This window comes from Lissotriton helveticus, chromosome 1_1 (genome assembly GCF_964261635.1).
Source record: "Lissotriton helveticus chromosome 1_1, aLisHel1.1, whole genome shotgun sequence".
Taxonomy (NCBI): Eukaryota; Metazoa; Chordata; class Amphibia; order Caudata; family Salamandridae; genus Lissotriton; species Lissotriton helveticus.
Window position 1 is genome coordinate 12,462,311 of NC_136057.1, and position 16,152 is coordinate 12,478,462.

The window sequence follows — 16,152 nt, forward strand, 5'->3', positions numbered from 1 at the left end:
CGTGTTCAAACCCCATTAACGTGGTTATGTGGGCGCGTTTAAAGATCAATATATTTGCTTGTTTGAATAAGAATATGCTCAAAGAACATGTAGATCCAATGAAGGAGGGGTGAGCGTAAGTGGGAACTAAAATCCTGCCTTTCACCACAGCCAACCAAAACTGAAGGTGGGCAGGCCGAAAGATCATCTGCTCCAATGAGAGAAATGTTGAGACTGTTATCTTCCTGTCAGCATCTGCTGCTCAGGTCATGGACCAGCCCTGCACTCAACATGCCGCGATGGTCACTCATACTATGAGGTTCACTGGATCAGCACCATGCTCAGTTGCAAAGGGAAGGAGCAGGTGTGTGATCAGTGATTAAACTTCAAGGATCAGACACCAGCTGATGGGGTCTCCACATAGCTCTGTTATTACCCACTGCCACTGCTTATTTTGAGCCGGAGGCTGCCAGTGGGGGAGCACGGTCACAAATTCTTGGGAAACATCAGACATTTCCTAAGAGCAAAAGAAGGAAAAACACACAAAGGAGAAGGACAGAGGAAGAGAGTGATGGAAAAACCATCACGAAGGAAGTAAGTAAGAACTGGCAAGAGTATCTTTTAGATTCAAGTGGCATGAGGTGGATTTGAGTCTATGCAGCATTGGTTTTCGGCGCATGACATTTAATAGCTGAGAGCTGAGCAGTGCTTTAGGCACTGGCATCCATTCTTTAAGGATTAGGCACTGTCCAACCCCTCTCTGTAGAACATGAAATGAACCAGCCAATGGGATCTGCACAGAGCACTGTCACCACCCAACCCCTGTCTGTAGACCATGAAATGAACCAGCCAATGGGATCTGCACAGAGCACTGTCACCACCCAACCCCTGTCTGTAGAACATGAAGTAAACCAGCCAATGGGATCAGCACAGAGCACTGTCACCACCCAACACCTGTCTGTAGAACATGAAGTGAACCAGCCAATGGGGTCTGCACAAAGCCCTGTTACCACCCAATCCCTGTGTAAAGAATAAAATGGGTCTGCCTAGAGAACGGTTACCATCCAATCCCTGTCTAAAGAATAAATGGGGTCTGCACAGAGCACTGTTATCAAATAATTCTTGTCTGTATTAGATGAAATATTTCAGCCAATGGGGTCTGCACAGAGCACTGTTTTCACCCCCCCCCCTGTAGAACCGGAAGTAAATCAGGCAATGGGGTCTGCACAGAATATTGTTATTATCCAACCCTTGTCTGTAAGACTTGAACTAAACCAGCCAATGGTGTCTGCACAAAACCCTGTTACCACCTACCCGTTGTCTGTAGAACATGAAATAAACTCGCCAATGGGGTCTTCATAGAACACTGTTAGCACCCAACCCCTATCTTTAGAACATGATGTAAACCAGCAAATCGGGTCTGTGCAGAGCACTGTTATCACCCAACACCTGTCTGTAGAACAAGAAGTAAACAAGCCAATGGGGTCTTACCAGAGCCTGTTACCATCCAACCCCTGAAGGTATAGTATGAAATGATCCAGCCCTTGGGGTCTTCATAGAACACTGTTATTGCCCAACCCCTATCTTTAGAACATGACGTTAACCAGAAAATTGGGTCTGAAAAGAGAACTTTTACCACCCAACCATTGTCTGCGGAACAAAGGGGGGTCTGCACAGAGCACTGCTATCCAATAACTCTTCTCTGTAGAACATTGAGTAAATCAGCTAACAGAGTCTGCACAGAGCTATGTTATCACCCAACTCTTGTCTCAGGGACATGAAGTAAACCATTCAATGGGGTACGCACAGAGCACTGCTTTCACCCAACCCCTGTCTGTAGAATATGAAGTAAAACAGCCAATGGGTTCCACACAGAACACTGTTATTATCCAACCCTTGTCTGTGGCCAATGGGGTCTACACAAAGCATTGTTTTCACCCAACCCTTGTGTATAGAACATGAAGCAAACCAGTCAATGTGGTCTTCACAGAAAACTGTTATCTCCCAACCCCTGTTTGTAGAACATGCAAAAAACAGCCAATGGGATCTGCTCAGAGCCCCTTGTAAATGTAAAATGTAAATGTAGTGCTTATATAGCGCACATATCACCCCCAAAGGGGTCTCAAGGCGCTGTACACATACTGCTGTGGAACCCTTCCTGGCCTTTCCCTGTGAAGTGTCCACTCCTGGGCACCCCCAAGGTAAAGCCAGGCATCCCAGCACTGTGGGGGCCGTTGTGGAGATTAAGCGAGCTATTGCCCAGAGTTGCAGAGTGGGACTCCATGATTAGAATAGGCACCGAGGCGAGAATTATCAGGTCCGGGGCAAATTGAGCCCAAGACCCGCCGAGGTGGGAATTGAACCCTGGTCCAGGCCAGACCTCTGCATCAGGGTCTGCCGCTCTAACAATTGAGCCACACTTCTCCACTCCACTTGTCTTTAGAACATGAAATAAACTAGCCAATAGCCCCTTGCATGCGGTGCACAATTTCACGCTGTGCGGGTGATTTGAATTGTGGGTGGGATTAGGACGGCCCCTGGCCGTCCTCCTCACACGCCCACCATGACGTCGGACAGCCTGGGGTGGGGCATCCGAAGCATGCAAGGGGATACGGTCTTCATAGAGCACTGTTATCACCCAGCAGCAAATTGGGTCTGCGCAGAGCACTGTTACCACCCAATCTATGTCTGAAGAATAAATGGGATCTGCGCAGAACACTGTTATCAAATAGTTCTTGTCTGTATTATATGAAATAAACCAGCCAAGGGGGTCTGCACAGAGCATTGTTCACACTCGACACCTGTCTGTAGACCATGAAGTAAATCATCCAATGGGGTCTGCATAGAGCATTGTTATCATCCAACCCTTGTATGTAAGACTTGAACTAAACCAGCCAATGGGGTCCACACAGAGAACTGTTTTTACCCAACTCCAATCTGAAGAACATGAAATAAAGCAGCCAATAGAGTCTGCATGGAGCACTGTTATCACCCACCCCTTGTCTGTATTACATGAAATAATCCAGCCAATGGGGCATGGAGAGAGCATTGTTCACACCCAACCCCTGTCTATAGAACATGAAGTGAACCAGCCAATGGGGTCTGGAGAGAGCATTGTTCACACCCAACCCCTGTCTATAGAACATGAAATGAACAAGCCAATGGGGTCTCCACAGAGCACTGTCATCACCCAACACCTGTCTGTAGAACATGAAGTAAACCAGAAATTGGGGTCAGCACAAAGCACTGTTACCACCCAACCTTTGACTTTAGAACATGAAATAAGCTAGCTAATGGGGTATTCATAGAGCAATGTTATCATCCAACCCCTATCTTTAGAACATGATGTACACCCACAAATTTGGACTGCACAGAGCACTGTTATCACCCAACCCCTGTCTGTAGAACATCATGTAAACCAGCCATTGGGATCTTCACAGAGAACGGCTACCACCAACCCCTGTCTATAGAATTGTCGTTAATCAGCCAATGGGGTCTGAAGAGAGCACTGATACCACCCAACCCCTGTCTGTAGAACATGAAGCAATCTAGCCAACCACTGATACTACCCAACCACAAACTTTAGAAGATGACGTAAACCCATCAATGAAGTCTGCACAGAGCACTATTATCACCCAACCTCTCTCTGTAGAGCATGAAGCAAACCAGCCAATGGGGTCAGTGCAAAGCACTGTTATCACCCAACCATGTCTGTATTACATGAAATAAACCAGCCAATGGGGTCTGCACAGAGCACTGTTATCACCTAACTACTGTCTGTATAACATGAAGTAAACTAGCCAATGGGGTCAGCACTGAGCACTGTGGGCATTAGTGCGTGGCAGCTACCAGTGCCACAGTGCAGAGAGGAAACGGGAATGTGTCATAGGTCAGTAAAAATGGCGCATTCCTGCCCGCTCCATTTGACGCAGTGCAACATGTTCCCTTGCTGAATATTGGTGCTTCAAATCTTGATAAATCTGGCCCTGGTGTGTAAAGTGTGATGCAGGTGTTTCTTGTTTTTCTGTTTCTTCCTCCATCCCTCTCTCCCCCCCATTCCCCAGAACCTTCTGATATGAATTTCCTGCCTACCTGGTCATGGGAGTACGGGACTCCCAGGAACTGGTCGAAGCCTTGGTGGATGGGCAAGAAGGTCCCGTTGGCACCGAGGCCAAGGTGCCACTTCCCTACCATGGCTGTGGCGTACCCACGTGTCTTCAGAAGTTCCGCGATGGTGATCTCCTTGAGCGGGAGGCCACCGATGGATCCTGGGTCAAACACACTCGGATAGACCCCGGAGCGGGTCTGATAGCGGCCAGTGAGCAGCGCTGCCCTGCAAGGAGAAGAGAGACATCATTACCCCTGAATTGTGGGTACATTATTTGCTTGGCCCAATTCACACAAGTAATCAGACAAAATCCTAACATTACGACTTTTGGTATTCAGAAAAGGCATTTAGTAGTTGTAGTAAAGTTAGGAATCCTAACTTTACTACTACTAAATCCCTTTTGTGAATTCTGAAAGTCGTAAAGTTAGGATTTTGTCTCAGTTTAGTAGCAGTAAAGAAAGGAATCCTAACTTTACTACTACTAAATCCCTTTTGTGAATTCTGAAAGTCGTAAAGTTAGGATTTTGTCTCAGTTTAGTAGCAGTAAAGAAAGGAATCCTAACTTTACTACTACTAAATCCCTTTTGTGAATACCAAAAGTCGTAAAGTTAGGATTTTGTCTCAGATTACTTTTGTGAATCGTCCCAAAATGTTTAAATTTACTCCAACAGTGTAATGTACAAGTCTCCACCAGATTGAAGGGCCTAGGGTTCATTGACAAACTGCAAGGGCAATTCACAAAGGTAACTTACAGCTTTGAGTCATTTACATGTGTTAAATCCTTTTATACTTTTGAGTAAGTTTATAACTTTTGACTATTCACAAAATACAAGTGTGAAGCTACTCAAAAGTGTAAGAGTAAATTACATGTGTAAATTACTTAAGAGTCTCCCTATGGTAAAGTATAGAGAAAATGTAAAACAATTATTTAACTCCAAAATAAATATTAAAAAATAGTTTTATAACAAATTTGAAAGTACATTAATTGTATATAGTTGTACAAATTGTACAACAAAATAAAAATGCTAAGCACTATCAATATAAATTTGAAAAACATCTGTATTTAATAGATATGTATTAAATTTATGTAAAATACTTTTCTGAAGTTATATTTAAAAAAATCATTTCCATCTAAACAGAAAACATTTTATGCATGAATAATTATTCCAATTGATATACACAATTAATTAAAAGTAATGCAATTATAACTTAATCAGAAAATAGTTTTACAATATTTTTAAATTCAAACTAGATATTCAACAATGTTAAAATTAAGCAATCACTTAGTGCTATTTTTATATATATAATATATATACAAATATATATTATATATTTATAAATATAATAAATTAAATGTATCTAATTTTTTTTAACTATGTTAAATAATTTAACTTAATAATATTTTCTATGTATTTTCTTTTAATTCCCTATTGCTAATATTTTGTATGGGAGGATGTTACAGTACCACTGGTTGGCATGTGTCATGCTGGAGTTTAGTCATTGGTACTCTGATTTTCTGAACAAGAAAAAATGTGAAAACACACTCAAAAGTTTAAATTACTCAAAAAGTATAAGTTAGCCTTATGAGTCAGGCCCAAAAACGTGGGAGAATGTTAAAAATTATCTGTGTAAAAAAGGTTGCAAGTTCCCCGTATGAAAATTAACCAATATGTCCAATTAAGGAGTTAACTTTCCAGTTTAGCCCCATCATTAATCATTCCACCTTACAGTCAGCAGTATGTCTTTCTTAGAGCAGGCTGTCGAATTATGGAGCCACCATCTGAAATTTACAAGATTGGCTAATAACTAGCTTTTTCCTATCAGACCATCCTGGACTCCCGGACAAGATGAGAACTCAAAACTGGGACTCACAAAAATAATAAAATGCTTGCTCTGCCCACAACAGCAGCTCTGACCAGCCGGTCAACAAGTTACGAAGATCGCGTTCAATCTTATCTGCCAACAGTTCTAGCACTCGCCCGGTCCCTGTATACATGTCATAGAGTACTCTTGTTTACTACAACCATCCGCTCAAGACCGCGTGAACTCCTACAAACTTCTACCACTATATTGCATAAACTCCTGTGCTATAGGAACGCGCTGAAGGCGGTATAACAGGAGAGTGGGCCTTTAACCCCTTCCACCCTGATGACGAACACCTCTCGTACGCTGATGACGAGCTGAGCTCGTCATGAACCGCGGGATTCTGCGATTCTCAGCGCACAGCGGGAAAACCCGCCACGCGCATGTGGTTAATGGCCACGACCTTCCGCTGCGGGCTATAAGGCTATTAGAAGATTCCGCCCCATGAGAATAGAATGCTCTAAGTGAAAAAAGTCTCTTGGAGACCCGCAGGGGTTACAACCCTTGTCCATCTTCCCTAAACCAGTCCTCTCCTGCAAGATAATGCCTAGGCAATTATGATTTACTGTAAAGCCCTATAGCAGATAATCACACCAACACATGATGAATCCAAATGAACATATTTAACATAGGATAACTTCTCCAATGACTTACAGTAAATGATGTGTCTCAAACAGCAGAGAACACATGGTCTCCAGAAGAAGTTCACCCAACTGAACTCGATAAGTGGACACAAAGTATGCGGTGTTTTCCAAGGGTCTGCACAGCAGAAGTCTCTCAAAGGAGCCCCTCTGAAAGAAGCCCCATAGGCTGACAACCCTCTAGTGGATCCACCCCCAAGAACTGAAGGAACTGGAGACTGGGCGAAGTCACGACACATGATAGCAGTGCACCCAATCCAGCTGGATTGTAATATAATGCTCATCTTGATGTTACCTTGTAAAGCGCTCTGATTCCCTAGGGGCCAGCCAGCGCTATATAAAACCTTTTAAATAAATGCATAAATAAAATAACTGGATAGGGTGGAGAACCCTAAATCTGCATGCTAAGAGTAATCAATAACGCATCCACTTTGCGTAACGAAGCCGCTCTGATCAAATTACGCAGAAGAAGCTCTAAGCAATTCCTGAGTGTGAGGCATCTCCTCCTCTACAGAGGAGGGCTCAGGAAGAAATTCTGGGAATGCAATATCCCGAGAACAGTGAAATTAAGTTGGAACCTTGCTTAAACAAGCATTTGCAATGCAATAGCCCTTGCATTTACTAGAGTTTCAGCTCTTGGCATTGTAAATGGAAAGCCTTTTATTTATGTGTTGTTTTTATAAACAGATACATACAAGGCTTTGCCATTTACAATGCCAATAGCTTAAACTCTTGCAAATGCGAGATCTATTGCATTGCAAATGTGTTGGGTGCCCGTGGTGTAAAAATAAAAAAACGTTAGGAGAGAGCGCGTCCTGTCTGCAACAGCAGGCAGGACAAAGCTGTTTGAGAAAATTGTGCTCGGAGGCTATAATTAAAGCCTACCGAGTGACAACACAGGTAACGGGGGTGTTGCAATGCGAAGTTACAAAATGACACAAGGTGGAACGAAGGAGGGACTATTAAGCCTATTGACCAATGAACAGCCAGAGTTTACAATGCCAACGACACAAGCCATGAAGTATCCGAGTAAATCCGTGAATGCACGGATAGGGGAGAGGAGGCCATGTTGGTCCTCCTCGACCTATCCGCTGCATTCGATACCATCTCGCATGACATACTACTGACTCGCCTGCAAGAGATATGTATCGGCGGGCCTCCCCTCTTATGGGTAAAATCATTTCTCACTAACAGAACCCAACAAGTGATGCTGGGATCCTTTCTCTCTGCCAAAAAACCGTTGATTTGGGGAGTTCCACAGGGCTCCTCCCTTAGCCCGCTCCTCTTCAATGTGTACCTCAAGCCGCTGGCAAAGGTTGTCGAATCCTGTGGCGTCAAAGTTACCTGCTACGCCGACGACACCCAACTGGTGTTCCCCTTCAAAAACCACACTGAAAAATCTTTCGACAACTTTCGCCATTGCATGCTGAGGATCGCCTCATGGATGTCTGAGAACAACCTAAAGCTCAATACTGACAAGACTGAGGTCTTATTTTTTAATCAGAAATCACCCTTACCTCCTAATATCTGGTGGCCGACCGAACTCAACCCGCCCCCAGCACCAGTCCCAGTCGCCCGAAACCTAGGCTTTCAATTCGACACCTCTCTCTCCTGTAAAACCCAAATCAGAAAAGTTACCTCTGCCTGCTTCGGGAAGCTACGAATGTTAAAAGAAATCATCCCCTACTTACCACTAGACTCTCGAAAAACAGTAGTCCATGCCCTGATTACTTCCCACCTAGACTATGCTAATAGCCTGTATGTAGGTGCTCCTTCCTACCTCATTAACCAACTACAGAGAGTCCAGAACGCAGCAGCCGGGCTGTTTTAATAACATCCCTTATCGTCACTCCATTTCACCCCACTTAATCAAACTCCACTGGCTCCCAGTAAGACTGCGGATCCAATTCAAAGCCTTAACTCTGGCTTTCAGAGCCCTTAATGACCGAGGCCCTACATATCTACGGCGCAGAATGAAGTTTTCCAGGCACCACGTAATCTCAGATCCAACCATCTCCGCCTCATGATATGCCCCCGTTTTCGTCTTGCTCGCACGGGAGGAAGGGCCCTTGCAGTTGTCACCTCCAAACTCTGGAATCAGCTGCCCACAAGAGTTAAGATTCCTGACATCAGAACCCCTGTTCCGAAGAAAACTAAAGACCTGGTTCTTTTCCCAGATCTAAACCCTCCTCACTCTTCACTCTCCCCCGACCCTCCTGAGATAATGTCTTCAGCGCCGGGACACCTCCGTCGGAGGTAGCTGCGCGCTCTACAAAATACTAAATAAATAAATAAACGACACAAGCCAATGAAAACTATGGACGGAGCTTCAAGGCCCTACCTGAACACAGCATGTCTCGCTGAGCATGCACTGCCCAGGGAAGACCTAAAAAACGTTGTTACGGGGTTACATCATGGCTGCAAGGTGACCTCTCCCCAGCCCATCTAACCTGTTTCATTTAATGCAAAGTAAACATTTGTAAATGCAACCTAAATTACTTCATTTTTAAAAAATAATAGGGCTTGCCAGTTAGGTGTGATCGGGCTTTTTTTTAACTTTAAGGATGTTTTAATTAAAGTCTCTAACACCGCTTTTTGCACCAACAGTTTCACGGTTGAGGACGGTTTTGTTGTCAAACCAAATTTTTCAACTTGCTAATGGGCCCTTCGGGGAGGAGTCGAAGGTTGCAGTGAAGCTTCGTAAGGCAGCCAGCCCCTTAGGGATGTTACACACAGTTTACTGTGGAGTGTTCACAGTTCTTTGTATGTTTTGGGAGGGCGGACCAAATGAGACAGACCCACTGTGACATGACGCAGGATTTAAGTGCTATCTTTGGGTTCCAGCCGGCTTTGTACTGCAAGCTTCCTGCACTCACCGACGCCTACAGATCGTTAGAGGCGCACACCACAAGCTTCTTGCACTCACGGACACCTACAGATCGCTAGAGGCGCACACCACAAGCTTCCTGCACTCAACGACGCCTACAGATCGTTAGAGGCACACACCACAAGCTTCCTGCACTCACGATTGCCTACAGATCGTTAGAGGCGCACACCACAAGCTTCCTGCACTCACGGACACCTACAGATCGTTAGAGGCACACACCACAAGCTTCCTGCACTCACGATTGCCTACAGATCGTTAGAGGCGCACACCACAAGCTTCCTGCACTCACGGACGCCTACAGATCGTTAGAGGCGCACACCACAAGCTTCCTGCACTCACCGATGCCTACAGATCCTTAGAGGCGCACACCACAAGCTTCCTGCACTCACCGATGCCTACAGATCGTTAGAGGCGCACACCACAAGCTTCCTGCACTCACCGACGCCTACAGATCGTTAGAGGCGCACACCACAAGCTTCCTGCACTCACTGAAGCCTAGAGATCGTTAGAGGCGCACACCACAAGCTTCCTGCACTCACCGACGCCTACAGATCGTTAGAGGCGCACACCACAAGCTTCCTGCACTCATGGACGCCTACAGATCGTTAGAGGCGCACACCACAAGCTTCCTGCACTCACCGATGCCTACAGATCGTTAGAGGCGCACACCACAAGCTTCCTGCACTCACGGACGCCTACAGATCGTTAGAGGTGCACACCACAAGCTTCCTGCACTCACTGACGCCTACAGATCCTTAGAGGCGCACACCACAAGCTTCCTGCACTCACCGATGCCTACAGATCGTTAGAGGCGAACACCACAACCTTCCTGCACTCACGGACGCCTACAGATCGTTAGAGGCGCACACCACAAGCTTCCTGCACTCACGGAAGCCTACAGATCGTTAGAGGCGCACACCACAAGCTTCCTCCACTCACCGACGCCTACAGATCGTTAGAGGCGCACACCACAAGCTTCCTGCACTCACGGAAGCCTACAGATCGTTAGAGGCGCACACTACAAGCTTCCTGCACTCACGGACTTCTACAGATCGTTAGAGGCGCACACCACAAGCTTCCTGCACTCACGGATGCCTACAGATCGTTAAAGGCACACACCACAAGCTTCCTGCACTCACGGACGCCTACAGATCGTTAGAGGCGCACACCACAAGCTTCCTGCACTCACGGACGCCTACAGATCGTTAGAGGTGCACACCACAAGCTTCCTGCACTCACGGACGCCTACAGATCGTTAGAGGAGCACACCACAAGCTTCCTGCACTCACGGACGCCTACAGATCGTTAGAGGCGCACACCACAAGCTTCCTGCACTCATGGACGCCTACAGATCGTTGGAGGCGCACACCACAAGCTTCCTGCACTCACGGACGCCTACAGATCCTTAGAGGCGCACACCACAAGCTTCTGGAACTCACGGACGCCTACAGATCATTAGAGGTGCACACCACGCACTTCCTGCACTCAAGGACGCCTACAGATCGTTAGAGGTGCACACCACAAGCACCACCTCAGCATCAACCACACACTTCTAAAGCACATCAAGTCAACACCACGAAGAACCAGCTCAGCACCACCACGTCAGCATTACTCAGCACCACCTCAGCATTACTCAGCACCACCACCTCAGCATTGCTCAGCACCACGTCAGCATTACTCAGCACCACGTCAGCAATACTCAACACCACCACCTCAGCATTGCTCAGCACCACCACCACGTCAGCATTACTCAGCACCACCACCATGTCAGCATTGCTCAACACCACTATCACGTCAGCATTACTCAGCACCACCACCACGTCGGCATCACTCAGCACCACCACCACATCGGCATTACTCAGCACCACCACCACATCAGCATTACTCAGCACCAAGTCAGCATTACTCAGCACCACCACTTCAGTATTGCTCAGCACCACTGAGCACCACCACATTATAATCTTAACACTATACTGCTACAAATACCATATATGACACTATACTCTTCACACTACACTCTAAAACACCATCAACTGCCACACAGCAACATTACACTTAAATACACTCCTCGTCATCACACAATTCCAAATAGCAGAATTTCACTAAATGCCACACAATTCCATACCACATTATTAGAAATGCATGCACTTACATTCTAAAATACAATCATTTGGGAACAAACCACATAAATAAAATAAACACCACAATTACACAGCGCACTACATACATACTATATACACCACAAAACACCACATCATACCACAAAAAGAAACACAACACATAATTAAACTACAACCACTGCGCATATTTACAGTTCATAGCACACAATCCCACTACACAACACCAATAGCTCCAACTCTCGCACATGTGAGACCTATTGGCACAGCCAATGCTTGTTAGAGATGTTTCCATCTGGGTTGGTGATCGTCAGCAAACTTCCCTCCAGGACTCTTTGAAAAGGCAGTCAGTTTGTAGTGAGAGAAGGTTTGTGAAAGTCCTGCTCAAAGTCTTTTTTGAGTGTGTGTGTGGTGGGGGGGGGGGGCGTCTCCCGCAAATATGTATCTCGGTGGGTGTTATTTTTAACTTGACAAACTTCGTGAACTCCACGTGGATAAAGCAAAAATCCCACCGTTCTTGAGTAAAAGAAAGCGCCTCCCTGCATAAGTTTCCAAGAACACCACGCCCTTTAGCAAACACTTTCTTCTTTTGATAAACACGCCCTAAAGATTTGTTCTTACAGCTGCGTCTTTCCAAGCCCCTTTCTCTGCCACCCTCGCCCTCTTCACACACAAACCATCATGGACTGCAAACACACGTCTGATATTAGCAGTGTGTGAATGCACAAGCCTTCTCAGCAGCCGGCCTGCCCGGTGCCACTGCACCCTGTGCACACACACCAACCCATCTGACCCGATATCGGTAGGATGGACTGATCATTTGCTGGTGGAAGTGTCTTGTTTTATCCACGATAAGCCATTCAAACCGGTGGATAGGCTGGTTCTTAAACGGCACTGGCACAAGCTTAAATTGGAGGATTTCTACAGGCTATTAGAGCAGAATCCCTTGAGCCCTCTTCTGAGTGTGGAGCATGGCTACCAAATGTTTTCCTCCTGGATTACTGCTGCTCTTGATTTCCTCATACCATTGCGCTGGTCGAAAGGCCATTTTAAAACTCCTAGCCCATGGTACAATGAGCCCCTTGCCGAGCAAAAAAAATCTTGCCGGAAGGCAGAGAGGAACTGGAGGAGATCTTATGATCCGGCTCTGAAAACTGCATATTTTGCCCAACTAGGAGCTTATCATAGAGCAATATGCAGAACTCGGGCCGATTATTATGCTCGGGAATTCCAAGCCAGCACTAATCCCTCCAAACTTATATTTAAGGTTTTAAAAGACCTTACGAATAAGAGAGCTACCTCGGCAGAGATCTGCACTGACTCCCACTGCGAGAATCTGGCAGTATTTTTCTTGGAGAAAGTGCAGAACATATACAGGGGGTTTGACGTGTGTCGGCCGGACCCAATGTTAGCTGACCCTATTTCCGTGGGTCACGAGACTTTGGCCTTCCTTCCTGACTTGTCTCTGGAGGCTTTTAACAAACTAAGCCTTAAGATCAAATCAGGTTCTCCCCTGGATCCGCTGAAGCCAGCCCTCATTAGTTTGCTCTCTCCACTGTGCCGTGGCCCGATATTGTCCCTTATTAACTTGTCTCTGTCAACCGGAATAGTCCCTTCCTCTTGGAAGCAGGCGGTGGTCACCCCAGTTCTGAAAAAGGCCAATTTAGATCCGCTCCTGCCTGAGAACTATCGCCCCATATCTCTTTTGCCCTGGACTGCTAAAGTCACCGACGCTCATGTTAATTCCATTCTATCTGACCATCTTCCGTCCTGGACACAGTACCGAGACCGCCCTGCTCCACATTATCGAGCATTTACGCCTGGTGCTTGACTCCGGGCGTACGGCAGCGCTCCTTTTATTAGATCTGAGCGCTGCCTTCGATACTGTTTCCCACTGCATATTGACTCAACGCCTTGAGGAAGCCGGAGTCACGGGAAGCGCTCTTCAGTGGTTTCGATCTTTTCTATCAGATCGAACCTTCAAAGTGGCTATACCACCTTGCCAGTCCACTATCCATCCCTTGGATCTGGGAGTCCCACAGGGCTCCTCGTTGAGTCCCACTCTGTTCAACTTATATGTGAAACCGCTAGCGGTGGTCGTCAAACAGTGGGGTCTGACAATGACCTCATATGCTGACGACACACAGCTAGCGGTGACACTGAGTGGAGACCCTGATGTAGAGGCTCCCAGATTCCGAGCTGGACTCGTAGCAGTAGCCAACTGGCTTCGTACCAATTGTCTACAATTGAATGCTACTAAGACTGAAGTGATGGTCCTAGGAAAACATGCTGAGCTATGGGGAGATCAGTGGTGGCCACCAGAACTGGGTGTTACTCCCATACCGGCTACAGAGGTGAAAAATTTAGGGATCTGGCTGGATCCGGCGCTCACCTTCATTGGGCATACGAAGAAGGTTGCAGCCACATGCTACGGTTTACTGCGAGGCATAAGGCCGGTCCTTAAATATTTTGACCCCCCTACCCGGCAGCTCGTAGTCCAAGCCTCTATACTATCTCGGCTGGACTACGGAAGTGCGCTGATGCTAGGGGTTAACCAGGCCGAGGTAGCCAGACTCCAGAGGGTGCAAAATGCTGCGGCGCGGGCCATTGTTGGTCTTCCCAAATACTGCTCTGTCTTCGGCACTATCTCTTCTCTCCATTGGTTGCCGGTTAGACAGAGGATTAAGTTTAAAGCACTCTGTCTGGCTTTTAAAATTTGGAAACTTTCCTCCCCACCGGCTCTGATTAATTTACTGACTCCTTACATTCCTCTGAGATCTCTTAGATCTGAGGCCTTGCATCTGGCGATTTGCCCTCGGTTCAAACTTAGCCGAATGGGTGGTCGCTCTTTTCGGGTGTTGGCTGCGGGACTATGGAACTCGCTTCCAGTGCATGCCCGAGCCTTGAATGACTTGTCCATTTTTAGGCGTACTATTAAAACGTTCCTGTTCTCCGCTTCTGAATAGTTTTCTTTTATTCCGCATGTTATGTTACAGTACCTGTCTGAGCGCCTGGACGCCCCTTTGCTGGGGTATCAGCGCGCTATAAAAATATAAATAACATAACATAACAAGGGAAGGGTGGCTGCAGAAAGCCGACCCAGCACAAACCCGGAGGCCTCACCGCGCGTGGGGCCGGGGGCCTGGGGGCGCAGGGTGGCACCGATTGGCACGGCTGGGTAGGTCGAGAATAGATACTTCTGCGGCTGCGCAGGTGAAGAGCTGCGCGTCATAGTGGCCCGCTCAGCCATCCATCCTTCCAAGGTCAATAACTCAACTAAAGATGCCAAACAGTGTAGCAATTCAACAGGTTTCCACAGTTCTATTGGTGGAAAGGTTTTCCAGGGAAAGGACAGTTGGTGTGAGGGGGGCGAGCTTGGGGGTGGGGTCACCTCATTGCACCTCAGCTGCATTCAATTGTGTATTGTTAGAAGACAGGACATTGGCTGCCTACACATTCTTTGCCTTAAACACCCCGACGACCCTCCCCTCTGCCCGTAGCCCTAACCACGGGCCCCCACTCCCTGTCACTGGTGGGGTGGGAGCTAGGGGTGACTGGATAGGTGCCTGTGTCCAGCCTTAGACCTCCATAGGTGACAGAAGACTTCCACAAAAAGCTCGACAAACTAATAAACAGGTTCATATGGAAGGGCAAGAAGCCTAGAATAAGCCTACAAAAACTGAGGCTCAACAAAGGACTCGGGGGACTGAACATTATGAACTTTAAGAACTTCCAGTCTGCCTGCCTAGCCAAACAAGGAGAGGTCTGGATTACCAACACGCAGGACTACATACCGGAGTGGCTAATAATCGAAAGGAACATCCTGAGAGGACTAAACCCAATAGCAATGCTCACAGCGAACAAACACCCCGAAAGACATGACCCCATCATCAAGCACACCAAAACAGCCCTGCTACGAGTAGACAAGCAAATGGGACAACGGATCAGAGGAACCAACTGGGAATCAATCGGGTTTAATACAAGAGTCCAATACCAAGGGAAGGTGATGTACAACGAGGCCTGGACCAAGAAGGGAATCACAACCCCAGCGCAACTGGAAAAAAATCACTCCCCAATAACATTCCAGAACCTCAAAGCGACGCACAACCTACCAGACATAGAACTATACACGTTCCTCAAAATAAGGACGGCCATCGCCAAGGCGAACCTAAACAAGGAGAAGCCCACCATCATACAGTACATGAGCAACCTCAACAAGGTTGGACACCAGACAGCGCAGATCTACAACCTCCTAAGCCCCAAAACCTCCACAGTGAATGCAAAGACAACAAACTCCTGGGAGACACTATACACAAGACATCTAAGTGAGGAAGAAAAGGGCAGGCTATGGAAATCAGCCACAACCAACAAAGTGGCACCACAACTCGCACAGACAAAATACTGGCTCCTACACAGAGCCTTCTGGACTCCTGCCAAACTTGAAAAAGCAGGCATAAGGGACAGTGACACATGCTGGAACTGCCAAAGGGAAAAGGGCAGCTTAGAACACCTCATCTTCGAGTGTCCCAAAGTCACAACGTACTGGACAAGAGTGAG

General features: G+C 46.8%; 1 protein-coding gene across 1 annotated transcript in view; it reads right to left on the minus strand.

Moving 5' to 3' along the window:
• The window catches only part of LOC144766812 (arylsulfatase A-like), a 72,339-nt gene that overhangs the window by 45,153 nt on the left and 11,034 nt on the right, over window positions 1-16,152 (minus strand). The window contains exon 2 of the mRNA XM_078650541.1: window positions 4,072-4,312. Coding sequence (XP_078506667.1) covers window positions 4,072-4,312 — 241 coding nt within the window. The remainder of the gene's footprint in view (window positions 1-4,071; window positions 4,313-16,152) is intronic.